We start from the raw sequence: 27,921 nt of genomic DNA on the forward strand, positions 1-27,921 counted from the left end.
GTTATTCACCCTTTTTCCTGTCATCGACTGACATTACTGAGCATGCGTTTGACAATCTACTGTCCGGCGCTTGCTAGGAAATGGACCAAGAAACCAGTGGACCCCGATACAACCAGAAGTAGCTAAATGTACGTTTGAAATATGCAGTGAAACACAGTGGGCGTTAACATTGTGATCTTTGTTAGACGTGTGTCTATAGAGTTATTCTGTGGAAGCTTAAGTTTAGCTGTTTGGTCAGTGTCTACAGCTTGCGGTGGTGTTTCTGTGTAAACGGTAAAGAACACTGTATGCCTTGTTTTGTTTACGAATACTTAACCCCCACCTCCACACCCCTATGCCCGTAGGTGTACACGATGATCAAGTTCCTGCTGATGGTAAACAAACAGGGGCAGACCCGGCTGTCCAAGTACTACGAGGCCGTGGAGGTGGTTAAGAGAGCGCCCCTTGAAGCTGACGTGGTGAAGGGATGTCTGTCACGCAAAAAAGAGGAGGTCTGCTCTCTCAAGCACATTCAGGCCTTTAAGCTGTTAGGGTAGTGGATAACGTATTGTATTACGTACTGTAACAATAATCTACTGCAGAGCCTTCTCAAACTGACTGCTGCAGCCTCACCTAAGTCTCAAGGTCTAAATTGTACTTTCACTAATGTGCTTAGTCTGGTGCCTTTCCAGTGCTCCTTTGTGGAATACAAGGATTTCAAGCTGGTGTACCGTCAGTATGCCGCCCTGTTTATAGTGGTCGGCATCAGTGGTTCAGAGGTGAGAAATCGTCCAGGAGAGGACACAAGGTTCAATTGAATCCATAGATGAATCATATTTGCGTGTGACAGCATGTATGGTTTAAAATATACAGTACACATATACATAATTACGATTTTCTTAGTGGGATAATCTCTCCACAGAATGAGCTGTCCATCTATGAACTGGTCCACAACTTTGTGGAAGTTCTTGACAAGTACTTCAGTCGTGTGGTGAGTTCAGGTGCTGTTACAACTAAGTGTTCTTGGTCTGTATAGCAAATTATTATAAATTGGGTTTATTTGATTTGTATTTCCTCTTTTTCCAACAGAGTGAACTGGATGTATCCTTTACACATGAATAGATTAGGAGGAAATAGGACCTCTGGAACGTGTAAGCCTAACCCATAAACTTGTCTGTCTATATATGCCTAATGTGTCGTAAAATGGGGCTTTATTGATTTCCTGAGTTGTAGCCCAGATCATGTTCAACCTGGACAAGGTGCACATCATACTGGATGAGATGATTCAGAACGGCCACATCGTGGAAACTAACAAGAACCGCATTCTGGCTCCTCTGCTGGCCCTGGACAAGATGGCTGACTCATAACGGCTGTTTTTTAAAACCTAGAAGTAAATACATTTTGTGGATATAGTTTGTAACATTTTCATGTGATCTACTGTATTTCCTGTTATTGATTACTTTTTATATATGATGATTTACCTTTTTATAAATAAAAACCAAAACTAAGACATGACACGTTTTATACTTTGCAAACATTTTAATGATTATTTTTTGGAGCATACACATTTGAAAATATCTGTTTACTTCAAACTGCAACTTGAGTTAAATAAATGTTTATAATATACAAAGAAAATACAAGGGAAAGCATAGCTTGCTTTTTTTTCCTTAAATGTGCCTTGCACACAGAACCAGTGTTTTTGCCTCTATAGCTTCATTGTAAAATGACACAGATGCACTCTGGGACTTTGATCATGTGATCCTTATAGCAGGGTAATGGACAAAAACATACTCACACTGTAACGAAAGCAAAATGAAAAGGAGGAAGAAAATAATAAGCATGTGCATGATTGTATGCCGTTTTAAGAAGTAAAAGGAAGGAAACAAAATAAATCCTAATATCCAAACAAGGCAGGCACTAGTAAAACTTAAAACCAGGGATGGGGAGAGAAGGATGCCCAAACACTCTACAGCAGTTAGCTCTACAGAAGCAGGTGGATATCCTCCCTCAGACTGGGGGTGAATGGGGCCCACAATGTGGGGAAAAAGTCAATGGGTGTCTGAAAACCAAAAGAACTACAGATAACTTTTACACATATGTTCGCAGCACAGCCAGAGTTATGGTTGAGAGAAGTAAACACTGCAGGAGAACTGCCCTGACTCCCAGTCGGTCAAACCTTTGAAGCGGTAAAGTGTCCAGGGGTGAGGGAATGGTGGTGAGAGGAGGGAGGCAGAGGGGAGATGGGGGTTGCAGACCTTTTCAGTAGCTAGTGGAGTCTTCATTTGACTTTGTCTTAACGGGTGTGTATGGGGGTGCAAAGGGGGGGGATGGGGAGGTTGGTGGGGGCAGAGGGGGGGGGGATCTCATCAGAGAGCACAGCTTTGTTTGTTTATTCTGCAACAAAAACACGACACGGCTTCGTCTCCACCACCAGGGGGCGATGTTGGTCAGTCAGGTGAGGGGGGAGACAGAGCATGCTCAGTTGAGGTGGAAGCCCTTCTCCATGGTTGCTGCCAGGAGGCGCTCTCTCATGATGTCTTCAGAGGAATACTCTGGCAGCTTTAGGTAGTGCACACATGTGTTGACCGATGGGTAGCTAGAGTCTGTGGCATCCACCTGAAGAGAGGGGCCCAAACACATAGTAAGTTAAGGGAGTGTAAGGGAGGCAGATGGCTGAGCGGTTAGGGAATCGGGCTATTACTCAGATGGTTTCCGGTTCGATTCCTGGCCGTACAAAATTATGTTGTTTCCTTGGGCAAGACACTTCACCCTGCTTTCCCGGTGGTTCTCAAAGTAGAGAGGACTTGTCTTGACACGTGTGTTTGAGGCGTTACCTTGCGGACGATGGTGAGGCGTGGGTGCAGGTTGGCGAGGCCCCCAGGGGGCAGCGTCGAGCAGCCGGTCGTGAACTGGAGGAAGGCTTTCCGTTCGTCTGACGACATGCCACAGAGAACCCTGACGAAGCGCAGGAACCCGGGGCTGTGGGGAGACAAGCCAAACGTGTGGCGGATGTGTTACCATGCACAAATAACCACACATTTTAAAATAAATATGTAATCTTTCGATCTGATAAATGTGCAACAACCAGAAAAAAAAACTAAAAACCATACATTTTAGACACTCCTTATTTACATCATTTTGCATTATTTAGAGTTAACACAATTCAGCGTGCATGTTACATATTCGGTAACATAAATATCTAATCTTTCGATCTGATAAATGTGCAACAGTCAGAGAAAAACAAAAACCAGTGTGTGTGTGTGTACCTGTCCCTTGTGTATCCCAGTTTGGGCTCGGTGTAATTGACGATGTCCTCCGAGGTCCAGGAAGGAGACTGGTTCCCACAGAGGATCATCTGCACCTCCTTGTGGCTGAATGAGCTGAGTTTCTCCATGGGGAAGACCCTGTTGAAGCCCTCTGGAGGAGGAAACGTCAGAGAAAAGAGGACCGGTGTGAGGTTGAGGAGAGAGCAGAGGCAGTAGTGCGACTTAGTTTAAACGTAATCATTAAACCAAGTGAATCGACATCCTCATAAACGTATCAGGTTGAATCGGAGCTTGTTCCATGTGTTCAGTCTTACCTCTAAAGGCCTCCATCTGTTTCTGAATGCCGGTGTGCATGCAGAAGTCAAACATCAGCTCCACGTACTCCTCTGCATTCTCCATGGTCACCATCTGGAGAGACAGGTGAGGGGGGAGAGGGGTTTTACAACACTGTCTATCTGATGCTTCTTCTGTACAACCACATCTAGCTCCCTGTGGAGCTGCTAAGGTAAACCCAGGCAAAGACAGAATGTCAGTTACTTTCTTGTCCCCTACCTCGTCATCTCCATTGGGCTTCAGGTCCACAGCAGAGAAGCCGTGCACCTTGGAGGAGGGGCAGAACTGGAAATTCAGCCTGCAGGGGATGGACAGAGGATGGGTGTTAGGAGTCATGGTGTGGAATAGGGCCAAGCCCAGGGGTCTACGGGGTAAGGCTAGCGTCAGGTCGGCTCCCGGGGGTTCGGGAGACTTCACAGAGGGCCGTGTGGGGTGGTGTAAGAGGAGGGGTGCAGGGGAAGGGGTCTGAAGGGGTGGTGTAAGAGGAGGGGTGCAGGGGAAGGGCCTGAAGGGGTGGTGTAAGAGGAGGGGTGCAGGGGAAGGGCCTGAAGGGGTGGTGTAAGAGGAGGGGTGCAAGGGAAGGGGCCTGAAGGGGTGGTGTAAGAGGAGGGGTGGTGTAAGAGGAGGGGTGCAGGGGAAGGGGCCTGAAGGGGTGGTGTAAGAGGAGGGGTGGTGTAAGAGGAGGGGTGCAGGGGAAGGGCCTGAAGGGGTGGTGTAAGAGGAGGGGTGCAGGGGAAGGGCCTTACCCCAGATCGTCTATACTGAGGGGGGATCCGACGCCCATGGGGTCCTTCAGCATGAGGTCCTGCAGGCGAGTGTTCTTCTCATCCTCAGACAGACTCTTGTTGCCCAGGATCTGCCTCCTCTTCACAGCCAACTCCTTCAGCTCCTTAAGGAAACGAGCCCTAAGTGGAGGAGGAGAGGGCATGTTGAGAAGCAGGCACACACTGTGACTTGGCATTGAAGACTACTGATAAATTAAAGTAATTTATAGAAAGTTGTTACAGGCAACACTTGTGTTTGTTACAAGCAAGCTTTTGAAATATTCTGTATGAGAGGCAGGGAGTGTCCTGTACCTGTGAGGATTGACCAGTTCAAAGTCCTCCCAGGTGAGTATTCCATGGTACCAGGCTGGGGGCTTCGGCTTAGGGGGGTCTAGGATGAACTCTGACTTTGAGTCCTCATCAAAGCTTCCCACAGAGTAAGTGTCCTGGCTCTCCTCCGTCGAGGCCTCTGATTGGATCTCGGACAGGAAGTGACGGTCCGGGTCGTGGAAGTGTGACCCACCGTGAGGCCCGGTACGTGACTGGTAAAGCAGCTTGCTCATATTTGACTTAATGTCACCCATGCAGAGCAGCTTGAAGAAGGGGCGGGAGATGGGGAGGTCAACCAATCGGTTGTCTTGGATGCATTTGGCCAGGAACACTCCCAGGAAGAGGAAGAGTTTGTAGAGGCGTTCCAATTCAGCGCTGTCCTGGGGGAAGGGGGCAGGGAACAAGCCACAGGAACGCTGGACGTAGTACCCAGGGGGTTTCAGACCGCCACCCAGGTCCACCTACAAAACACAAACACATTAACTAATCTGAAGAGCACTACAACAAATGATCTTCTCTGGAGTGCGTTTGGGCTCTACTACATGTGTCACTGAGATCTAACGAACCAATGCTCCTCATGTTACTCAGTAATTCCTCAACATTTGTAGCCATGGTTACCTGTCTGGACTCGTCGTCAGGGAAGTCGTCGTCACATAGCCAGATGCCAAGGGAGGTCCTCTGGAACTCGGCTGCCACCAGAGCATAGAACTCCAGCGTGGGCCCCAGTCCTGTCCCCTCCTCGCCCTGGAACTCCACCTGGGGGGAGGAGGGGAGGCAGGGAGAGAGGGAGGCAGGGATAGAGGGAGGGAGGCAGGGAGAGAGGGAGGCATGGAGAGGGGGAGGGAGGGAGGGAGAGGGGGAGGCAGGCAGGGAGAGGGGGAGGCAGGGATAGAGAGAGGGAGGCAGGGAGAGAGAGAAGGAGGCAGGGAGAGATGGAGGCAGGGAGGGAGAGGGGGAGGCAGGCAGGGAGAGGGGGAGGCAGGGAGACAGAGAGGGAGGCAGGGAGAGGGAGGCAGGCAGGCAGAGGGGGAGGCAGGGAGAGGGAGGCAGGCAGGCAGAGGGGGAGGCAGGGAGAGGGGGAGGCAGGGAGGCAAAGAGAGAGGGAGAGAAAGGCATAAACAGAGACCATATTTAATGTCAACAGAATTAACCATGATGATCAACTTCCAACTTCGAAAGCCATGCACCTACAGCAAAAGCACACTCCTACAAGACAAGCTTCACCTGCACCTGGAAGACTGTGGTGTCTCTTGGTTTGAATTGCCCAGAAACCAGAGTGTGCACGTGGTTGCTCTCAGTGCCCTACTTGATATGCCATCTGCCTAGTGTACAACATTTCACACAGTCCAGGGTTCAATTTGGTACTCTTGACAAACCCAGTTACACATTGTTACATCTCACCTCCAGGACCGACTTCCTGTCGGCGTGGATCTGCATGACGCTCTCCGCCCACTCCATCATGCTCTCGCCGCGGGGCACTTTGACCCTCTCGTGTTTCAGCCGGCCCACGCGGAACTCTCCTGGGTCGTCTCTACGCACCGTGGTCGACGGTCTGGAACGTTCCATGGTGGCCTCGCGGCGGTTCTGCAGCCACACGATGGCTCTGACGGAACAGGCAGAACCTCGGGTCAGCATCAGACACACAGACAGGGACGCCATGACCAGGGAGGACAAGTGTGTCACGAGGCAGAACAGACCTGGATGCCCCGAAAGCAGTGCAGGTGAAGTAGAGCTGTCTGGTCTCGAAGGGGATGAGGAAGGGACACTTGCTGGTCAGCTGCTCACACCAGTCAGGCAGAGCACCACTGGCCAGGGCCAGAGGCTCCTCGATCTGCTGCAGGATCTTGGTCGTCACCTTCTTGCTGGTGAACTCCTCAGGAGAAGCATTGAACTGAAGGTCGTCCACGTCTAGGCCGCAATAACAGACAAGACATTAAGGAGACGAGTTGTGGGACAAACTTCGGGAGACCCGAGGGTTAAGAGGTGCTTCGAAGAGGCTCTAGGTCAGGGGATCTCAAACTGCCGGCCCCACGGGCCACTTCCGGTCCGCGGAATAGCATTATTTTTACTAGTACTTTCATATACGTTCCAAGAGGCTAGTTTTATATAAAACTACTAGTAAAAATAATACTATTTTTTGGGGGGAGGGGGACGGGATTATATTATATTTTCGGCATCATGTAGCAGGCCGTAGGGAGAGGGGGACCGGAAGTGGCCCGCGGTCCGGCAGTTTAAGATGGCTGCTGTAGGTGGACATCTTTGGTCTGCCGTACCTTCCTGCAGCGTGCGCCCAGTCGCAGGGTCTCCACCAATGATGAACAGGATGCGGAGCAGCTGCAGTACGTCCTCCACGCCACAGGAGGCGCTCTGACTGCAGCCTGCCTTGGCCTGCGCTGGCTCCCTGGCTGCCCCCAGGATGTCACTGATCTGCAGCACACCCAGAGAGCCGGGGCTGAGCCCCCCAGACCTGCTGCCCTGCTCACAGAAGTCCTGCAGGGGGCACAGGTCAGGGGTTAGACATGAAGGGTCAGGGTTTCAAGTTAGGGGTCAGGGGACGACCCCTCCAGGGACACACAGGTAGGTGGAGCGTTGGGATCTGAGTTCAGAAAAGGGCATCGTGGCGGAACAGGTGGTCAAGATGTGGTCAGTTTACCAGACACAGGTTACAAAGTAGTCTGAACCAAGAAGTATTTTCCAATGTCCAAAATCTTAGACTAGTCTTAACCTGTGTCTGAGACACTGGACCACGATGATCCATTCAAGCTCCAGTCATGCCTGTCTGGAATGTTCCTGTACGCTGCCCTCTCCTGAAGGAAAGCCTGGCTCTTAATACTGGAACTCTCCCTGACTGATGCCTCATTTACCATCATTATCTCCATATACACCCCACAATATATCTAATATGTACATCTATTTCACATATGGACAAATATAACATGTCGATTAAACAAAACAATCACAATGAAGTTGATCAGAAATCATGATAAGAATAGGAATAATAAATGATGCAATATTTTTTTTTTTACAGAGAAGCCAGACATGTAGGTTAATAAAAGCCACAAGACACAGTAACTGGTCTACAAGCTAGCTACACATGTGACAGTCAAGCAAGGAAGGAAAAGAAACAGCAAACAGTACAAAACAGTACATAAAAGAAAAAAGTAAATATAGATATAATAATAGATATATCATCTGATGCCGTTCTCTACCTTGTATGCAGCTATGAGCTGAGAACAATTTCTGTTTTTCCTAATACTTTTATTAGAGCCGGTTAATTTCCAGTGGCGCAGGAAAGGTGAGTCTGCATTCTTCTGCAGGAAGGTTATCAAGTCATTCTTTGGTAACTCATCTGTGCCAAGGAACTGTTCCACATGCTCTACAGACCAGCCGCCCTACAACAGGAAAAACCAAATGTTGGTCTTTCCTGACTGGGGACGTCTTGCAAGTCGCAACACACATGCAGTACAGTAGCTGAGCCACTAGGTGGCGCCCGTGCAGTTACTGCTAAGGCTACTACACACAGAATGACTACTGGCTTTCAGTCTCTGTTTAGTGAGCTCTGACTGCCTGTCTGTCCATCGCTTTCAGAGGTAGTATCTTTACACATTGGTAAAACAGCCACAGGGGGAATAAAGAAGGAGGATGGATGGAAGGGACAGGAAGTAGTTACCATCTTCCCGCTTTCTTTTTCTTTGTCAGAGTCCTTCATCTCTCTGTACATTATGCTGGGGACACAGAACAAGGAAGGACATTAGAATCATTTATTTTTGACAAACAACCCCAACCTTGTGAAAAAGCTGGAAACGAACTAGCCACTGACAGTTAAGTTTGGAGCTTGGTCATGTTTTAGTAAGACAAGACCAGAGCTTGTATTGTGCCACTGTGGCAGCCCAGAACAGAGTGATAGAGAGAATATATCTATAGTCTATGATCCATTAGGAGCGCCTGAGCCTCAGAAAAAGGTATCCTTCAATTAAATTTCAGATGGCTGAGCGGTTAGGGAATCGGGCGATTAATCAGAAGGTTGCCGGTTTGATTCCCGGCAGTGTGAAATGACGTTGTGTCCTTGGGCAAGGCACTTCACCCTACTTGCCTCTGGGGAATGTCCCTGTACTTACTGTCTTACTAAGTCGCTCTGGATAGGAGCATCTGCTAAATAACTAAATGTAAAATGTAAATCTCCATTTTGCCACGTTTCTCTCTGCTTACGTGTACGTGGGCTCCCAGATGCGGCGGAGCTTGTCTGACTTGATGCAGCCGCTGCAGGACAGCTGCAGCAGCTTCTGGACGTAGTAGAAGATGGTGGACTTGTAGTGAGACAGAGGCAGCTCCACCTCCCGGGTGGTGCCCAGGCCGGCCACCTTCAGGATGAGGGCCAGGTGGGGGGAGGGGGCACACTCCACCTGCTCCTGCACCTCCGAGCGAGGGGTACCTGGGGGGGGGGGGGCGGAGAGACAGGACGATCTGGAACCGCTCAGACCCTGGTGTGTGTGTGTGTGTGTGTCAGTGTTAGTCCAAGCGTTGGGGTGGTGACAACACGGGTGTGCCTACCTGGGGGAGGGATCTCCAGGTCAGTGGTCTGCTGGACGTTGGTGCGTCCAGGCCGGGGGTCAAAGGCCGGCACCAGGGCGGAGAACTGTCGCTTCAGGACAAAGTCGTCGTCCCAGGTCCTACGACGACCTCCTTTGGTTTCATACTCCTCCTCCTCCTGAAACTCACCACAACCACAACACGTCTCTTAGATTTAGTCATTTAGCAGACGCTCTTATCCAGAGCGACTTACAGTAAGTACAGGGACAGGCAACCCTGGTGCTCAGGTGCCACTGTCCTGCATGTTTTAGATGTTTCCCTGCTCCAACACATCTGATTCAAATGGATGTGTTGTTATCAAGCTCTGTGGAAGCCAGGTAATGACCATTCATTTGAATCAGGTGTGCTGGAGCAGGGAAACAGGACCAGGGTTGCCTACCCCTGTTTTAGGTATATGGGGAAGCAGATATGAACACAGATCAAGCCTGAGGACGAGGTACACTACATCATCTCCTCCGTCTGGGTGTTTTAAGACGGGAATGGCGGTCCACAAGCTGTGCCTGTTCATGGTGCGTCTGTCACCAAGGACTGTTTACTGAGGGGGGTCAGAGACTCAATCTGGAGCTACGAGGAGCCAACTCACACGTCTTGATATTTCCCCAACAGATGTGATTTATTTTCCATCCATTAATGCCAATAGTCTTCTGTTGTGATTTTCAAGGGCAGGTTTTAAGAACGAGCAGGAGCCAATGACAGACACCCTAGAAAACTGGGAAGGTTTTGCGTGGAGCTTCTGCTCTTAGGTGAACTGGATATCCTGTACTTATTTTTATTCCAGGATTAGGCTTGATTTAGGTCAGGCAAACATGCAATACACAGATATTTAAATAAGAGGAAAAACACTGGGTGCGTTTGAGTTAGATTTACATGTGCAAGATGAGGGCCAAGTTTAGACTTTAAGGCTTTGTTGTGATCAAGTTTCCCTCAAACAAAGCTCCAGGTGTGCAAAACATTTTAAAATAGCACTGAAGTAGGAGATGACACATTAAAGCATGTCACAAGTACCTTAAAAAACAAAACAAAAAAGAGACCAGTTGTAACAGAAGGTTTCAAGACCTGTTTCCCCAAACACAGACTAATCTTAGTCTATAACTGGCCTTAATCAGGGTCTGCCTTATCAGACAACTGTTCTGAGGCTGGCAGGGAGACATGCATCAACAACAGGTTTGGTAGTGGTATAGAAAGTGCAACAAGGTTTACCCTATTGAAATGTGTGTGGAAACACAGGTTTACCCTATTGAAACCCAGGTTTACCCTATTGAAATGTGTGTGGAAACACAGGTTTACCCTATTGAAACCCAGGTTTACCCTATTGAAACCCAGGTTTACCCTATTGAAATGTGTGTGGAAACACAGGTTTACCCTATTGAAACCCAGGTTTACCCTATTGAAACCCAGGTTTACCCTATTGAAACCCAGGTTTACCCTATTGAAGTGTGTGTGGTAACCCAGGGTTACCCTGGAGCGTACCAGAACTTCCTCATACTCCTGGTCCTCCTGATTGTCATCTTCATTCTCGTCATCGTCATCGTCAGGCTCGGGCAGGTCCTCTTCATCTTCTAACTCAGCCAATAGGGTGTTGGCACGGCAGCTGTCTAGGAAGTCTGAGGAGAACGGAGAGCCAATCAGAAATCTTAGAAGGAGAGGAAACTTGCTGCACTGCTTGAGTTAAATATTTTTCCTTCCCAGGAATCCTGCTGTTCACAGTTCCAAAGCCAACTAGGTCAGCCTAGTCACTACCTCTATGAGGGGATTAAAAGTGCATGTTTCTGTCTGAGAAAAGCAGCCAAACTGTGATTTGGCTTAGTATACAGTAAGACTATGAGAATACACTAGTGTTTCAAAATGGAGGTTAGTCAGGCTACGGAGAAGCATGTTAGTAGGACACAGGAGGAGGGGATAGTGGAGTGTTTTTAAGATTATAGTGATGGAGCAGCCTCTAATGTATCCTCAAATCCCTACATCCATAGAGAGATAGGGGGGGTAATAGAACTCTGGGAAGTCCCATCATAGAGGAGAGAGAAGGGGGGGTAATAGAACTCTGGGATGTCCCATCATAGAAGAGAGATGGGGGGGGGGTAATAGAACTCTGGGATGTCCCATCATAGAGGAGAGATAGGGGGGGTAATAGAACTCTGGGATGTCCCATCATAGCAGAGAGAGAAGGGGGGTAGAACAGAACTCTGGGGTGTCCCATCATAGAGGAGAGAGAAGGGGGGTAGAACAGAACTCTGGGGTGTCCCATCATAGAGGAGAGAGAAGGTGGGGTAATAGAACTCCGGGGTGTCCTACCATAGAGGGAGAATTCGGCCTCCTGCCCTGTGTCACTCTCGCTAGACGTGGAGGTCAGGCTGGTCGTCAGCGTGTTGCTGAGCAACTGGCCCACAGACAAACCTGTGGTGGCTGTGGCTACGTTATTGCTGCTGGTTACTATGGATGTTGACATGGTAACGGTTGAGGTGGTGCCGGTGGTTGTGAGGTTAGGAAAGCTCTGAGCACCCATGAGAGGAGAAGCTGCAAACAAACAAAAAGGCCGTTAGTTTGTCAAAGTCAAGCGGGTGGTAGTACCAGTACTGAGCCAGCCCTGCTAGCTACCACTACAGCACGCTCTGTGTACCTGTGCTCAGACAGCCCCTGCAGCCAGAGGGCCAACAGGAAACAACGCCCCTGAATGGGATTACTGGACAAACATCAGCTACGTTTTACTTTCCACTGAAACCCCAGGAGGCCAGGAACACGGGCAGATGGCCAGTGGGTTGACCCTCAGCTCCAAAAATAAGCCAGAGCAAGCAAAGGGGGCGTGGGTTGTACAGCATTTGACTGCAAATCAAGAGGTTGCAGGTTCAAATCTCCCCTTGTAGATAAACGGCTAAATGCCGCTATTGTTTTGAATAGAATCGTCTGATAAATGAACATATTATTTGTATTATCAGAAGGAAAAACCAAAACAAATAAACTGGTAGAGTGAGCCATCCTATCGTCCTGTATGATAGGAAAGCAGGACACGACGGGTATCACCGTAGACAAACTTGAGTGGAACTGCAGTACAAGTAGTAGTGTTACTGGGCGACGACCGTACTGCGTTACAGCGGTATTCCAGAGTACTCACTAGCGGTGCTCATCACGTTCCGTCCCAGGGTGTTAGTGTTGTTGTCGCTGCTGCTACGACTCAGGTTCATGTTGTTGGTGGCATTGGTGCGCGACATGTTGGGAGCCCGCCTGACAAACGACTCCATCAGGCTGGCCTCGCGGGACGACAGGTTGGGCACGCTGGCACTGGAGCTCATGGGGGCGCCCGCCGCCAGCAGGGAGCTGACGGAGAGCCGGGCGCTGGCGGCGGGGCAGAGAGGCCTCTGGGACGGCGCGTCCTTGCCGGAGGACTCGGAGACGGAGCTGACGTCGGGGGAGCTGACGCTGACCAGCCCCATGGAGATGGCCGCGTCGGCCGCCGTGCTGGAGGCCCCGCCTTGCCGCGAGGCTCCGTCGGCGGCGCCCTTCCTGTCCGCGTTGTCGCTGGCCGTGTCCGCGGTCAGGGTGCTGGTGCTGGATCCTGAACCCGCCTCGGCCGAGGACAGCACCACGATGGGCTCCTGCCCCTCTGGGGTCCCCCCCCCTCCTCCTCCCAGCAACCCCCCCTGCTCCAGCAGCAGACCCTCGGCCCTGCGCTCCAGCCTCGCAGAGCCCAGGCTGACGTCGCTGCTGCTGGCCACACTACACACGGAGCTGCTACTGCCCTTCCTGCTGGAGGAGCTGGGCGGCCCCACCGAGGATGAGCCTCCCTTGTCCGGACAGTTATTTTTCACCAGGCTGCTCCAGGACTGCGCGGCCGAGCCTGAAACAGTGGATGAGACAGGTTTGGGTGACGGCGCAGTCTCAGGGTCGTACCCTGGCGCAAGCTTGAGGTCAAACTTTCCTTCAGCACCCATACGGTAAGAGTTTGAGCCACCGGCATCCCAGGTGACATCAATCCAGCCTGGAAAGGGATATGAACGGTATGAGAGAGAGACCCAGCAGAGAGAGAGAGAGCAGAGAAACACAGCAGCATAGTCAGATAGCAGCACCTCCCCTCACACTGGACCAGAACAACACTCAGCCTAAGAAACTAAAAGCATTTCTACGGCGAGGTTTAATGCCAAAGACTACAATAACTACAGCATGTTCGTATGTAAATGGTAGCCAATCAATAATCAGCTGTATATATATAGACAATTATCGATATGCATTTAGATTGTGATACCAAACTAGTCTATTATCTAGTATTACTATATGTATTATTCTGGTCCAAGTGAGGCAATGAGATAGAAAACATGAGTTACAGAAAATGACAAAAGCAAAAGTAGAAATACTTTTTTGAGCAAATGCAAAGCTTCAAAGCCACTGAAGAAACTGCAGAATACATACACGTTTATATTTCTGTGTCAATGTAAAAATACATAATACACTTTGCAATGGAGTCCTTTGGGGTGCTTGCAAATTGTGACATCAACATGCACTTAGTTGATTGATGGAGACGATTAGTTTAAAGAGGTCGTATCTGAATCAACACGGCTGGTCTGGAGACTGACAGAAGGCGAGGCAGATGCTGGTACGAAGCATGAGAAGATTACCTGTTATCTTGGGGAGGGGGGGGGGGGGGGGGGTCCAGGTGTTACTTCCACCTTAAACTACTGACCGTGTGGTGACATTTAGATATATCAACCCAGTGTTTCCCACAGAATGTGATTCTATTTGTGGCGGTAGGCAGGGGCGGAGTCAGACGTTGTAAAAATGTGGGGCTCAGCCCAAACCTGTCCTAGTATCGGTTAGATTTGAGTGTAGACAGGGACTTCAACAAGTAACGCGAGCGCGCGTCGCTATATCGTTTTTGGAGCTTTACGTGATATAAACTCTTATCTTAACTCTATTCTTATATTTGCCGAATGTATTTAACTATGAATATTATTATATTTAGCTTGAATGTATCCGTTCTGGACACATTTGTGCAGAGAATTATGATACCAACTGTTCGTAAACTCCGGATGGATTCTTCTGCCGGTTCTCAGAAAAATCTGTTCGTCACAGAGAGGGGGGGCAATTATGAAAGAAAATCAGTGACGACATGTTTTGAATTTGAATAGGCATTGAATACTTGCTCAATTTTTTTTATCTGAATTTGAGCAGCCTGAATTTCTGAAGCTTGATTTTTTTTTTTTTTTTTTTTACATTGAAATAAATTAATATTTCCATTTTAAAGATGTTAGTTCAAAACCAACAAATGTAGTGGTGTTTAAAATTCAATATTAAATATTCAATACCTTTTAAAATTCAAAACATGTCACTGATTTGCTTGCATAGCTAATCACAGACAAGTCCGTTGCAAGGTCCTACTAGTGAGAGTGAGCGAGAACGGGGCAAGAAGGGGCTGTACGAATCTATGCGCTGCGTGCAGCTCCAAAAAAAAAAATTGGGCCATATTAAACAATCATTTGTGGCGGTAAACCTTCAATTGTGGCGGGCCGCCACAAATAAATCAATGTATGGAAAACACTGCCACCATGAGAGAAGACGGCTTTCAATGAGGACATCTGAGAAGCAGTCTGAGCTAAGTGGATGGATCGGTTTCCAACCCCAAGTGTGGGGGTCATGCAGGAGTCAGGGAGCGAAGTGAGGACCAGCACCATTTAATGCACTAAATTGAACATACAGGTATGATATCAAATCACGAAAACACCCCGGTCTGGAATGGGGTCGGGATCGTCTTAGAGAAGTGGCATTCACGGTTCGTTAAGGAATACATTATTTGTAGAATATGAGAATAGGTCGAAAAGCAGATAGTTTTGAGGCAAGCTGAGATTTAAAAGGCAGAAAGAGCCTATGGAGAATACACTAAAGCTTCCCCACCCTGTCAACCCTGACCAGAGGAGCACGTTAGCACACAGTACAACATCAGATACACAACTGGGATTTCATTTTTTGTCTCCGGTCAGACGCACACACAAAAATAAGTTAGTCGAAAAAAAAAAAAAAAATCTATTGATCCATGCAACTAACAGACTCCACAAAGCATTTAAATGCACTTGATGTTCACAATTTGTTTCCATTTACATTCAATGACTCCATTTGTTTCTAATCATGTTTTTATGTGTTGAAAACCCAAATTGCATGAGTGAGCAGATATATATTTGTGGTTTTAGAGTGCAGACCCCTACACCGTCAAGACCCCCTTCACTTTACTCGCTCTTGTGAAGAGGGTAGATAAGGACATAGAGGTGGTGACAACCTATTCCATGCAGCAGCTAGCCATGGTAGATAGCAATTCTATCCTTTGTACATTTTATGAGACAAAGTAAACCCTTCAAGGTGGGAGAATTAGTCCCTGCCTGAACTGGCTAGGCCAGTGTGTGTGTATGTGTGTACAGACGTGTGTGTGTGTGTGTACAGACGTGTGTGTGTGTGTGTGTGTGTACAGACGTGTCTGCAGTGTGTGTCTGTGGTGCGGGCCAGCAGGTCTCACCGTTGTGGGCCTCCCCAGTCACGGTGCCCTCTCCTGCAGGGTTCCCATCCTGGTCTCTCCACTTCCAGTCGATGCCCCGCACCACACGCGCTCCAGGCACAATGTACTTCATGACCTGGGAGCGGAATAGACGCCGCTGTCTGCGCAGGTTGGCCTCCGCCTCCTTCACTGCCTTGCCTGGGGACGACACAGTGGGGGGCAGCCGGATTAGTCATTTTGATGAAAGGTTAGTGGGGTCAGATGGCTGAGCGGTTAGGGAGTCGGGCTATTAATCAGAAGGTTCCCGGCCGTGCCAAACAACGTTGTTTCCTTGAGGCAAGGCACTTCACCCTACTTGCCTCGGGGGAATGTCCCTGTACTTACTGTAAGTCGCTCTGGATAAGAGTGTCTGCTAAATGACTAAATGTAATGTAAATGTAGTGTTTTTTTTGTTTTTTTTATGTTTGGGAGTGTCGAACAGTCCGTGTCACTTCTGACTGCATGACTCTAACTTTGCTCGTGATACTTTCAGGTCTTGTCATACAGTCTGACTGCATGCATTCCTTGTAGTGCTTCAGATCTGTCTGCGGGTCAGCGGGGAAGATCTTACCCAGCTGGTCCTCACAGACGCCGCTGACCGTGCCGTAGATCTCCAGTCCGGACAGTGACAGGTAGTGGGTTTGCCCGCTGGCGTTCTTCCCCATCTGCTTGATGCGGATGTGCCTCCAGCCCTGCTTCTCCTCCTTGGAGGGGTCCAGAGGCCATGTGGCCGTGGAGCTGGAAATGCACGACACAAAACACACAGGGTCAGAGCGTGCGCCAAAACAGAAGAAAACGCCTGAATGTCTGATGACAATGAGGATATAACATCAAAACACACACACACGACAAAACCTAGTTGATCCACAACCAGAACATGTGCATGTGTGTATCATTTCAGGCGATGCCCACCCAGGTTCGTTGAGACTACAGTCGTCCACGTGCGTGTAGAGGGTCATCCAGTTCTGCCCATCCTTGGACACCTGGAACACCCAGTTCCTGAGGGCGGAGCGGCCGTACCCCCTGGCGTGGCGCAGGGTGTAGGCAGACGGGATCAACCACAGGCCCAGGTCGATGGCGAACCACGCGTTCTTGTCGTCGTTCGTGTGGCAATTCAGGGCGGAGCTATCGCGGCTCAGGATGTCCTCCAATCGGCCGTACGGGAGGTTCCGCCCCTCCGATGATGTCACAACGACCAGGCCGTAAGCAGCAGGGTTCACCCACTCGTAGGCGGTCCTGAGGCGACGAATGAGAATCAAGATACAGTTTTGAGCCAATGGGGTTTAAAGTGTGGTTCTCTGTACTAATGTTTGTACCCGGGATCTATACGAGTTCTACACATGGGGAAACCTCATATCGTAGACCAGATCTTACTTGGCATTGGTTCCAATCCAATAGACGATGCCGTTCTCGTCAAAGTCGTGCTGGTGTCTGAAAGTGAAGGTCTGCCCTTCCCTCAACTTCCTCACGAAGATGAAGGAGGCACGGTCAAAGTCGTACCACTGCTTGGCCACCTTCAGACACAGTGACGGGAAGAGCAGGACAAAAGAGAGAGAAGATTGGATAAACTCTCACGAAAGAGAAGGGAGGAAGGGAGAAAAAGTTGTGAAGAAAGAAAGAGAAAGAAGATCTCACCATCTTCAGGAGGTACTGTTCCAGAGACTCCACTGTGGCCAGAGGCTCCATCTTCAGCATGCGACCCGTCCGGTCAATCAGAGCCGTCTCTCCAGGGGCTCGCTCCAGGCGGAAACGCAACCTCCTCGTCAGGATCTGCACAAACACACGCAGGTATTACATCAGGGTCCTGCTGTTACCCGACACATCACAGAGACCGAGGGAGGCGGGCTGGCTGACCGACCTGCAGGTTGTAGGTGGATCCTGGAGTGTCGTACAGGTGCAGAGGCAGCCGTTCTATAGACTCCAGGACAGCCAGGAGCTTACGAATTAAGGCAACTGCTGGTCTGCTGCAGGGTGAAGAGAGCAAGGAACTGATCATCAGCAAGTCAAATACTGTAACTGTAAATAAGTCTTATTAAATCAGGAGTCAATATCATCTCACCTTTCATCATCTTCGTTTTCACTGAATGCAGTTTTAAATACATTTATCCTTTCCATCAACGGCTTACAATCATGTTTCAGTTCAAGTTCCACACTCTGGAGGGCAGAGGAGAGGCAGTTAGAGACCGAACAGACTAGGATCGGAGAAGAAGAGAGCGTGCGATTGACTGGAGAGGAGGGAGAAACTGTGTGACGTACATTGTTAAGGACAGTAAAAAGTGCTTGGACGAGGCCACTACTGCACATCTCGTAGGGGGAGATGGTGTTCTCATCCTTCAGGACCACGATCAGGTTCTCCAGAGCGGTCTTCATCAGGTCTCTCCATGTGTTCTCTCCCTCGATACACTGAAACACGTGAGAACAAAACAATGAATTACCCCACACACACACAACCTCTTGATCCTGCCTTTGAATTAGCTTATTTACTGTATATCCTTCCTGCTAGGTTTAGACTTCAACCCTTATCTAATGCCCTCAATAAAATAAAATAAAGGATCCGATTGGTCGAATGAGGCTGGGGTCAGGGCTGAGGCTGGTGTCAAGGTTACCTGTCTGTTGGTGTGCAGCTCCCAGGCAGACTCCAGCTGTGTGGCGATGTTTCTGAGGGTGACCACTACCCCTCTGGGCATGCTCTCCACGGCCTTGAAGTGGTCATCATAGAGATCCCTTGCCATGGTCTTGACCTGGCGGGAAGGGAGGGTAGTCGAGGAGAAGAGTATTTTATAATGGATAATTGATCACAATTGTCAGTTATATCCTGTTTTATGTATTTTAGTAGCACTTTATACATGAAGCCAAAGAGAGTGTGTTAACTGCTACAGTAGAGGCTTCAGGGTGTGGGTTAGTGTTTGGGTTAAGGGTGTTTGGGTTAAGGGTGTTTGGGCTAAGGGTGTTTGGGCTAAGGGTGTTTGGGCTAAGGGTGTTTGGGCTAAGGGTGTTTGGGTTAAGGGTGTTTGGGTTAAGGGTGTTTGGGTTAAGGGCTACAGAGTGAACTGACCCCCACCTTCTGTTTAGTTTTCTCCAGTTTGGACTTGAGCTTCCTGCCTCTCTTCCCAGTCCAGCCAGTCACAAACTCCGACCCTGCATCACAGAGACACACAGAACATTCACCTTATCAGACGTTTTGAATACAGATCAGACAGCCGTGTTTGTTCAGCCTCACCCCGCATGCCATGTCGGCAAGGCTACAATGACGCCATTCTAGCTAACTCACCAAGTGACGTTTCAGCAGTGAAAGAGTGCTTGGTTCCTCTGTTGGACTCGAACACAAAGCCGGGCAGGTCTTCCTTCAGTATGGTGGCCTGCTGGCCGTCTGAGTTGTGGATGGCGATCTCCCCCTCCTTCAGGCAGGTGAGCGACCAGTTCCCCACCGTCAGCTTGGTGGGGCCGAGGGAGGACAGGATGGGCTGACTGGCTGTGACAGGCTTCACCTGGCTCCTCGCTCGCTGGAGCTTCTCCAGGAACTCACTACGACTCTCTGCATGAGGGACAGACAGAGAGAGGGGGGGGGGGGGGGGGGAGATAGGGTAGAGAGCGAGAGAGAGATAGGGTAGAGGGCGAGAGAGAGAGAGTGTAGCAAACTTAAGCTTTAGTAGTGATCTTCCTTTTATTTTGTACACATGGCTGGCTCTGTCTGTGGGCCTCCCCGTATCCCCTTACCGGAGCTATCGGACCCCCCCTCGGGGCTGCCGCTGGAGTACATGGTGGCCAGCTTGCCGTCCAGGATGAACCTGAACCAGCCGTTGGAGCCGTTGGACAGCTCCAGAGCGGCCGCGTCGCTCCAGATGTACAGGCAGTCCCTGCCCCTGATGACGGACCAGTCCCTCCAGTGATACGGCTTCCCCTGCTGCACCTCCTTGGCGTCCTCCTGGGGTTCATCCTCCTGGGGAGAGAGAGGGGCAAACTATCATTTGCAATAGTTGCTATAGTAATAGCAAAATGGAAGAGTAAAGTGCAGTCATAGGGCGTTTCTGTGTGTGTGTGTGTGTGTGTACCTTCTCAGGTTTGGACTCCTCCTCGTTCTCGTCGTCTGAGGTGGGTCCGGCCAGCGTGGACACTTTGTTGATGACGCCCAGCCGGGCCAACTGGTCCAGAAACACGTCCCCTCCCTTGTCCACCAGGTCTCTGATGATCTGGAGGGCCAGGAGGTGGCCGTCATCATCGTCCTGTGGGGGCGCAGAGGAGGAAGATTGAGACTTGTTGACAAAACACACGGGCCAGTTGGTTGTAAACAGGACTGTTGTGAAAAGAGAGTGTGTGTGTGTGTGTGTGTGTGTGTGACCGACCTCCTGGTCCAGGACTGTAGCAGTGATCTCCACCAGGGTTGTGGGCAGGTTGTGACCGGCGTCAGAGTCACACACCTCCTTCAGCAGCAGCTCTGAACTGTAGTGGACCATTTTCCTGATCAGAGCAAGACTAGCTTTCCTATTGGGGGAGAAAGAGGATGGGAGGGGGGAGAGATAGGAGGGGGGAGGTGGTGAGTAAACTAGACATAGAACACTTAAGCCACACAGTTATTAATTGAACTGTGTACGGTTTGTGGTTACCTAATAGAAGGCAGCATGGTTTGCTGGAAGGTTTGTGCAAATACAGGCAGCAGCTTCTTCAGGTAGATGGGTGCCATCTCTGGGTCTCCTTTGGGCTCGCTGCCCTCTTCCTCCTCCTTGTTCACATCCTTCTTCTTCTTATCCTCCCCTTTATTCACAGGACACATCCAGTCTCCTGTGAGAACACACACCGCATCCAGTATTACAAGATAACCCCTAACATGTCAACACTTCTGAAAACCGCTACGGTTCTGCCTCCCCTGCTGTCAGTGTCTCTGGGCCTCCCCGGGCTCACTGGTGACAGAGCCAGGAAGGGGGAGTGGGGTGTGTGTTGTGATCCTCACCAGGGGACTGCAGGATGGCCACCACCTCGCTATGGCCCCTCTCCCGAGCCTTGTCCAGCGGCGTCTTCCCATCCTCATCCCTCAGGTCCGGGTTAGCTCCGTGACGCAGGAGGGTCTTGGGGACACGCAGGAACAACGGCAGAGTTAGGAGAGGAAACGACCGAGAGAGAGATAGAGGGAGAGAGTGAGAGAGACCAAAAGATAGAGGGAGAGAGAGTGAGAGTCAGTGGTGTACCTTTGCTACTTGAGGTCGTCCAAAACAGGCAGCGTAGTGAAGAGAGGACGACCTCTGACCTCTGTTGACATCAGCCCCTCTTTCACACAGGAACTCCACCTGCACCAATCACAACAAAGAGACAGAGGGAAGGGGGGGGGGGGTCAGCAGTTGAAATACAACTTTCCTATGTCCCTTGAATCCCTGTTCTTACATTATATATTGGTTCCAGCTCATGTTCAATCATGTCTAGGGATGGGGATCGTTAATTTTTATCGATATTGATACCATTTTTGAGACTGCTTAACGATACGAGTCTTTATCGATACCACTATCGATACTTTTCTGGGGTGAGCTTGAGCTGACCACCATCTAAATGAATGAATTTGGCAAATGTTAAACATATAGCAGCAAATCAAATCAAAATGTATTTGTATAGCCCTTTTTACACGCAAGCATGTCACAGAGGGCTTCACATACGCCCATAGAACTGCCCCTCAACCAACCTAAACCCTCAAGGAAGACAAGGAAAAACTCCCAGACAAACTGGGACCCACTCAGTCCACAGGGCCATGCTCCCGGTGCCTATGTTTTGAATGATCAGCAGCGGGGCAGGGGAGGAAAGTCTTTACTCACACACTGACTGTGCTCGTAAACTCACGCACGCATTACATTTTAGGTGCATAGGTGAGTGAAACATATATTACACGTCGCTTCGTCTTTATTAAAATGTAGCCAAGCCTTTGACCGCTTAGTACGTTCAGCCATCGTAGCTAGCAACAAAATGAGAAATAAAGCGAAGTAGGGCATGAGCCAATTAAATTCTTCTTCTTTTACTTTAAAGGCGGTTGGCAGGCCTTTCAATTGAATTTAGTAATTTTCTTAGACAATCGATATACGTTTGTGCACCAGTGATTTGATTTAAATGACATAACTTCTCTCTCGAGACATAAGTTACATTATATTAGCCTACCTAGTCTCGATAGTGGTATCTATAAGCTCGGACCTTATTGATCTTCGGGTTTTTAGAAATTTGGAACCGGGTCCTTACAGAACTGGGTATCGATCCCCATCCCTAATCATGTCATATCGGAGATTACCTCAACAACGAAAAATGCATATTAGATCAATTCAGCAGGGTTCTGGACCTGAGAACACAAGGCATGCTGTACCCGTGTGTGCTTCTGAGGTTCATCTTACACACTACAATAAACCAGTGATCTGATGAGGAACAATGAGCAGTTACTGAACCCACAGCCAGCACACACTAACCTAGCATTCAAACCAGATTACATGCAACAACAACGTTGCCTTCATGTCTGGGTGGCTAGTTGCCATGGTCCCCAACTGGCATAACCTTGAGAGTTCTGGAGAAAAAAATCCTGCTTTGCTTCATACCATTGTGATTGAACAATGGGGGAGATGTTAGCACTGGTCTCTGCCCTAATACCGTCCACAATGAGGCTTTCTTTTACAGCGCCATAATCACCCGCATGATAGACTGTGTAATCACATTTTTATAAAGCTGAACCAACCGGCACAAGCATGTAGTAGACAGCTGGAGACGATCTTGAGTTAGAAATCATACGTTAAATTTTCTTTATTAAAAAAAATTATATTTATATATATTTTTGATTACCATTTCCTGTGTTCCAAACGCAGAGGCCCAGTTGAGAAGCGTCTGACCCACATCATCCATGAAATTCACTTCAAAAGCTGCAGAAACAACAGCCGTTCACATCCATTAGACACATCAGAAATAATACAATCCTGGTGATAAATACACTGGGAACACAGCAGCCTTAATGCTGAGCAAAGACAGAGAAGCAATCTGTCTCAGGTGTTCAAAACCAGATTGCTATCAATTTTCTCCATCATCCTCCCCCTCCTCCTAGCTCATACTTGAGGATTTACAACTGTACCGTCGCAAACACACATCCACCCTCACTCCCCCCTCCTCCCATCCTTCCCCCTCTTACCTCCTGTGTCGATAGCGTCGATGAGTGCGTCTGTGTCCTTGCTGCGGATACAGTCGATGAGCTGTCGGTGGGACCTCTCCCCGGAGCTGTCCAGCCTCCTGAGACCGGGGATGCGTCCTGTGGAGCCGGCTGTGGATTTGGGCAGGGCCTTGCGCCCCTCAAACAGCAGCACCAGCAGCAGGTCCACCAGACGCATGGTGTCCAGGACGCAGCGCTCGTCGCCCTGCAGGGCTGACTCCATGGAGGATGGCAGAGGGGAGCGCAGCAGATCCTGGAGAGGAGGGAGGAGAGGATGAAACGTGATAACACGAGAGAAGAAAACAGCCAAAGAGAAACTGACTAAAACTCCTACAAAGAAAGCAAAGCACGAGCAATCAGCGTGACAAGTACCAGTATTTCCCCTAACTCCCCCTGTAAGGTCAAGTTAATAAAAATATATATTTTATATATATAGCGCCCAATCAAAAAATAAGTCATTTAAGGTTACCTTTCCTATAAAACAGGTCTATAGTTTGCTCTTTTATTAAACAAACTAAATGGCCGTATGTTATTTATCTTATTTACACAGCGGCATGTCATTTCTGTCTCTACAGGGTTTGTGTGAGTGTGTCCCTCCAAAAGCTGTAAACTTGGGGGAAACACTGAGTCCCGTTCATCCGTCGATGGGATCCTGATGACGCAGCGACAGCAGGGTTTTCTTACATGTGTGACGAGAGGAGAGCCCCGGCAGAGCGTGGACAGCAGGCTGACGATGGTCGACACCTGGTTGCTGAGTTTGGAGTCGGCGGCCGTGGGGGCAGCTCCCGTGGAGGAGCGTCCCGGCTTGCAGGCGGAAGAGGGGCCGGAGACGGTGCCACCGGCTGCTGCCATGCGGGACAGCAGCTCCTCGGTCAGGCCGTGCTTGGCCAGCGGGGCCGGGTCCACGCCGCGGCGGGTGAAGCGGTCCGCCAGCGAGGCGAAGCAGCGCAGGGCTCCGTCTGACACCTGGGGAATCAATATATTTGATCAGTAATCGTTAGGTTACTTTTTGATCATTTACTCATGGATGAGTCTTCTTAACTTGCCTGAACGAGGTACCTGTGTGTGTGTCTGCGTCTCTGTGTGTCTGCGTCTCTGTGTGTGCGCGTCTCCGTGTGTGTGTGTGCGCGTCTCCGTGTGTGTGTGCGCGTCTCCGTGTGTGTGTGCGCGTCTCCGTGTGTGTGTGCGTCTCCGTGTGTGTGTGCGCGCGTCTCCGTGTGTGTGTGCGCGCGTCTCCGTGTGTGTGCGCGCGTCTCCGTGTGTGTGTGCGCGTCTCCGTGTGTGTGTGCGCGTCTCCGTGTGTGTGTGCGCGTCTCCGTGTGTGTGTGCGCGTCTCCGTGTGTGTGTGCGCGTCTCCGTGTGTGCGCGTCTCCGTGTGTGCGCGTCTCCGTGTGTGTGCGCGTCTCCGTGTGTGCGCGTCTCCGTGTGTGCGCGTCTCCGTGTGTGTGCGTCTCCGTGTGTGTGTCCTCCTAACCTGGTGGTCCTCGTGTTTGAGCAGGCTGGACAGGGACTCCACGCACGTCTCCAGAGAGCCGTCCTGGGGCTCCATCTTGCTGCAGAGGCGAGACACCACAGCCATGGCGGAGTGCAGCGTGTCCTTGTGGACCAGATGGCCGCTGTCTCGGATGAAGCTCAGGACACAGTTCAGCCCGCCGGCCTCAAACACGGCGCCAGACTCCCTCGTACAGATAAGCTCCAGCACCTGGGAGACGACGGAATTAAAGTCTTTGCATACGTCTCAAATGCTGCATCTTTACAGGTCACGCAATAATAGGAGAACTACATGCAACACCAGCTAAAAGCCAGCCTATGCCAGCTAACGTAAACCCAGGCGTATGCGTATGCATGCGTTACCTTGACACACTGCTCTGCCAGGTCCCGACTGGTCCTGTTGTTGAGCTCCACCACCACCAGACGGTTGCAGAGGGCCTTGATGGCACCGTCCACCCCCACGATCCTGCGGGTGCACTCGGCCGACACGTCCAGGTAGTAGGTGATGGCCCTGGCTGTCACCTCCAGCACGTTGTCCGGGGCGCTCTCATCCAGGAAGATCTTACACAGAGCTGGGAGGAAGGTACGAGGGGGACACCTGGAGAGTTGAAGGGGGAGGGATGGAGAGAGGATGTGGAGGACAGGGAGAGATCAATATCTGTACAGACCCTGAAGCACACCTTAAACCAGGTACAGATCAGAAAGACACCATGGAAGCTGGTTTTATCCTGGGTCTTAAAATCTGTCTATTATACTGATAATGTCGAAACTTCCTCAGCTGGGGTTTCATAGAAACAGCCAAGGCAGTTTGCGGACGTTTTTTCCGACATGCGAGTGATTTCCATGGATGCAACGTACGTCTCGAAGCAGCGGTCCACGTTGTCGGACATGAGCAGCAGCATGCACAGCTGCTCCAGGGCGATGAGCTGCATGTCCCTCTCGTCCCCCTGCCCCATCTGGAGCCACTCCAGCAGCGTGTCTGGGTCCACATCTGCCATCCTCGTCCCTGCACAACAATTATTGTATTTTTTTTATTAAACAACATTTTTGGAATTATGTTAGCACCTTGTATATTACATTTACATTTAGTCATTTAGCAGACGCTCTTATCCAGAGCGACACAGTAAGTACAGGGACATTCCCCAGAGGCAAGTAGGGTGAAGTGCCTTGCCCAAGGACACAACGTCATTTGCATGGCCGGGAATCGAACCGGCAACATTCAGATTACTAGCCCGATTCCCTAACCACTCAGCCACCTGACTCCTTGTATTTCTGCAATGTTTGCGTTGACGGGGGTCTATTGATATCTCTAGCGTTTTGAAATACTGACTAATGGGTTCCAATGCATGCGTCACCAAGACCACTTTGCGTTACCTGCCTGGCCACTCCCTAACTGGCTCTTCGCCCAATCACAGTTCAGGCTGCTGGGGACTCATCCGCTGGACGGAGAAACACTGACCGGAGGGAGATCACTGGCACAGAGCCTTCTGGGGCATGTAGTCTTCTAGCCTGGAATGGAATGAGATAAACAGTTGTGAGCAACAAATACTAATATCAATTCCCATCTTCCACAAAAAAAGCTCCACAAAAAAGGTGTACACCTTCATATAAAATAGGCTTGTCTTTCCCTCCGAATGGTGTCATGTTTTGTATTGTTTCCCCTAAATTTGATCAATAGTTCTCTTTATCGAAATATAGACTCAATTAGAATGTAGGGGACATCAACACCGGTTTACAGTCACATGGAACATTTTCCTACAGTCCTGTTTGAATACCCGTATTAAACAGGTGTGATTAATAAACACATGAAACCCTTGGGGGTAGTAACTAACCTCAGTTGAAACAATATCATATTAAATTTCGGGAAACATAATATCCTGAAAATGCCAAATGAAACTCGTTGGAAAGTTGGGAACCAAACCTGTTCTGCAGCAACACAGAAACTAGCATGTATCTTTTAGTAATCTAGTTAGTTGGGGGTACAGACACAGAAAGCCCTGTTGTAGGACCTGCTAAGTTGATTACAGCTCATTTGAAACTCCAGGCAAGGCTGGTCTCTTTTGTTAGGGCTTGGATGGCTATTAACAGGCTATGGGTAGATCCTCTTATCAACAGATTAATCACAAATTGCCAGGTAGCCTTCGGGCTTTTCTACCACTCCAACGCTTGATAAACTTCCAAGGAGTTACGATTTAGAATAAACTTCACTCTTACAGTAATGTTGCTATATAAAGAAAATAAGTCCATAGGCCAACCTAACTTATACTGTATATCAAGCCATTACTGAGACGTATGTCACAAGTCGTGTCGGATACGTGAGTGGGCTTTTGTTTCAACACAGCATTGCAAATATAAGTCGTATTTTGGATTAGCTCTATCGAGTGACGTTAATCATCCACCCAGACATTTCTATAGCCCGTAGACAATACTATTGCCTGAAAAATACATTAGTGTGGCAAAAGCTGTGAAAAAAACAAAACCATTGTGTTTATGTGTAGGCCTAACTGCAAAATGTTACTCAGCTACGTACAGTTAAGATATCCAGCTGAACTGATACGGGCCTGTTACTCATAACTCAATTTGGCAAATTGCACAAAATTAGCTGACAAGCAAATATTTATATCTCAGATTAGTCATCATCGAGAGACTTCTTGGAGGAAATGTTATAACGGCTCATGTAGAAAACATTTATACAAATGGTGTACTTCTGAGAGTTAGTTATCGAAGAGAGTTAGCTAAAAGAGAAGCCAACTTATTGTTATCAAGCTAATGTGAACGTTAACGTGCTTGAGGTGAAAACAAAATCCATCTCGTTAAAATTGCGACGTGTCGCAGTTACTGTCGGGACAGATTCAACCGGACACGGTAGCTAAAAACTGACAAAGCAACACAAATTACCAAGGTAGCTAGCAAGGGAAAGAGAGTTTGTCATAACGTTAGCTAGCTACAGCTAAAGTTAGCTACCTCATCTAGAAGAGCCGCTACAGTAGTGTTTGCGGGCTAACCGGGGAAGGCAACATCTCTGAGCAGGTCTAAAATGTACAATTCGCTTTCTAACAAAATAATAATTCTTGTCCAAATATTGTGGAAGAGACTTTACTGTCAGACCGAAACTCTGACTGTCATGGGTATCAATATAGCTTGTTAAGATATATGGCCTGACCCCTGAAACGTAGACCGCGAGGCTTTAGTTCTAGGAACTCCCCGGGCCTTAACTCACTGTCAGTCAGACATTGTAGGAAACCTGCCTCGCGCCGCTTTACCCAGCAGATAAACACTTACCGTCTTTCCGCTGGTAACGAAAAGAAACCGTCGTTTGGTCAAAATAAATAGTGCGTTGCGGAGCCGGGTTATTTTATACCGTTACTACTTTATTCCCATTTCTTTTTATCGATACGTAAAGGTCAAAGTGGACGGTAACGCAATACACAAATTCTAGCGAAATGGAGAGCAGACGAAGCGAACTAACTGAGCTGGCTCTCCTGGAGGTTGCCAGAG

The 27,921-nt window shown here is 49.2% G+C and overlaps 2 protein-coding genes across 6 annotated transcripts; one reads left to right on the forward strand and one right to left on the reverse strand.

Moving 5' to 3' along the window:
- The first annotated feature begins 39 nt into the window (after nt 1–39).
- Nucleotides 40–1,489, forward strand: ap4s1 (adaptor related protein complex 4 subunit sigma 1). The gene is made up of 6 exons (XM_067243055.1): nt 40–128; nt 345–491; nt 672–758; nt 902–970; nt 1,069–1,080; nt 1,218–1,489. Exons 2-6 carry the CDS (start codon nt 354–356, stop codon nt 1,344–1,346), a joined length of 435 nt encoding a protein of 144 aa, XP_067099156.1. The 5' UTR covers nt 40–128; nt 345–353; the 3' UTR covers nt 1,347–1,489.
- Nucleotides 1,490–1,660: 171 nt separating this feature from the next.
- On the reverse strand, nt 1,661–27,885 carry hectd1 (HECT domain containing 1). Of its 5 annotated transcripts, none has more exons than XM_067243050.1 (43): nt 27,706–27,885; nt 25,798–25,932; nt 25,282–25,429; nt 24,787–25,021; nt 24,407–24,634; nt 23,617–23,898; nt 22,915–23,185; nt 22,575–22,651; nt 20,957–21,055; nt 20,722–20,836; nt 20,378–20,552; nt 20,117–20,255; nt 19,826–19,996; nt 19,491–19,713; nt 19,045–19,308; nt 18,835–18,911; nt 18,380–18,514; nt 18,030–18,176; nt 17,833–17,927; nt 17,632–17,737; nt 17,409–17,543; nt 17,148–17,287; nt 16,686–17,009; nt 16,345–16,511; nt 15,756–15,932; nt 12,372–13,094; nt 11,555–11,776; nt 10,733–10,866; nt 9,224–9,386; nt 8,882–9,104; nt 8,343–8,397; nt 7,882–8,064; nt 6,946–7,162; nt 6,370–6,580; nt 6,074–6,275; nt 5,291–5,428; nt 4,655–5,133; nt 4,325–4,483; nt 3,798–3,876; nt 3,560–3,653; nt 3,246–3,396; nt 2,814–2,958; nt 1,661–2,595 (listed from the first exon to the last, which is right to left on the reverse strand). In XM_067243050.1, exons 3-43 carry the CDS (start codon nt 25,419–25,421, stop codon nt 2,458–2,460), a joined length of 7,638 nt encoding a protein of 2,545 aa, XP_067099151.1. In that variant the 5' UTR covers nt 25,422–25,429; nt 25,798–25,932; nt 27,706–27,885; the 3' UTR covers nt 1,661–2,457. The 5 variants fall into 5 exon arrangements, with proteins under 5 accessions (XP_067099151.1, XP_067099150.1, XP_067099149.1 ...); XM_067243049.1 differs by having other exon boundaries at nt 9,224–9,380; nt 12,372–13,235; XM_067243048.1 differs by having other exon boundaries at nt 12,372–13,235.
- Between the last annotated feature and the right edge of the window lie 36 nt (nt 27,886–27,921).

Source organism: Osmerus mordax, chromosome 9, assembly GCF_038355195.1.
Source record: "Osmerus mordax isolate fOsmMor3 chromosome 9, fOsmMor3.pri, whole genome shotgun sequence".
NCBI lineage: Eukaryota > Metazoa > Chordata > Actinopteri > Osmeriformes > Osmeridae > Osmerus > Osmerus mordax.

What these genes read in the sequence shown, in the direction of transcription:
- ap4s1 (XM_067243055.1), top strand. Translation starts at nt 354, where the DNA reads ATGATCAAGTTCCTGCTGATGGTAAACAAACAGGGGCAGACCCGGCTG. An exon ending in TGTCACGCAAAAAAGAGGAG is followed by an intron (nt 492 to 671) that starts GTCTGCTCTCTC and finishes GTGCCTTTCCAG; the next exon opens with TGCTCCTTTGTGGAATACAA. An exon ending in TCGGCATCAGTGGTTCAGAG is followed by an intron (nt 759 to 901) that starts GTGAGAAATCGT and finishes ATCTCTCCACAG; the next exon opens with AATGAGCTGTCCATCTATGA.
- hectd1 (XM_067243048.1), bottom strand. Translation starts at nt 25,421, where the DNA reads ATGGCAGATGTGGACCCAGACACGCTGCTGGAGTGGCTCCAGATGGGG. An exon ending in CTGACGACGAGTCCAGACAG is followed by an intron (nt 5,134 to 5,290) that starts GTAACCATGGCT and finishes TGTGTTTTGTAG; the next exon opens with GTGGACCTGGGTGGCGGTCT. An exon ending in GAACTGGTCAATCCTCACAG is followed by an intron (nt 4,484 to 4,654) that starts GTACAGGACACT and finishes TCCTCCACTTAG; the next exon opens with GGCTCGTTTCCTTAAGGAGC.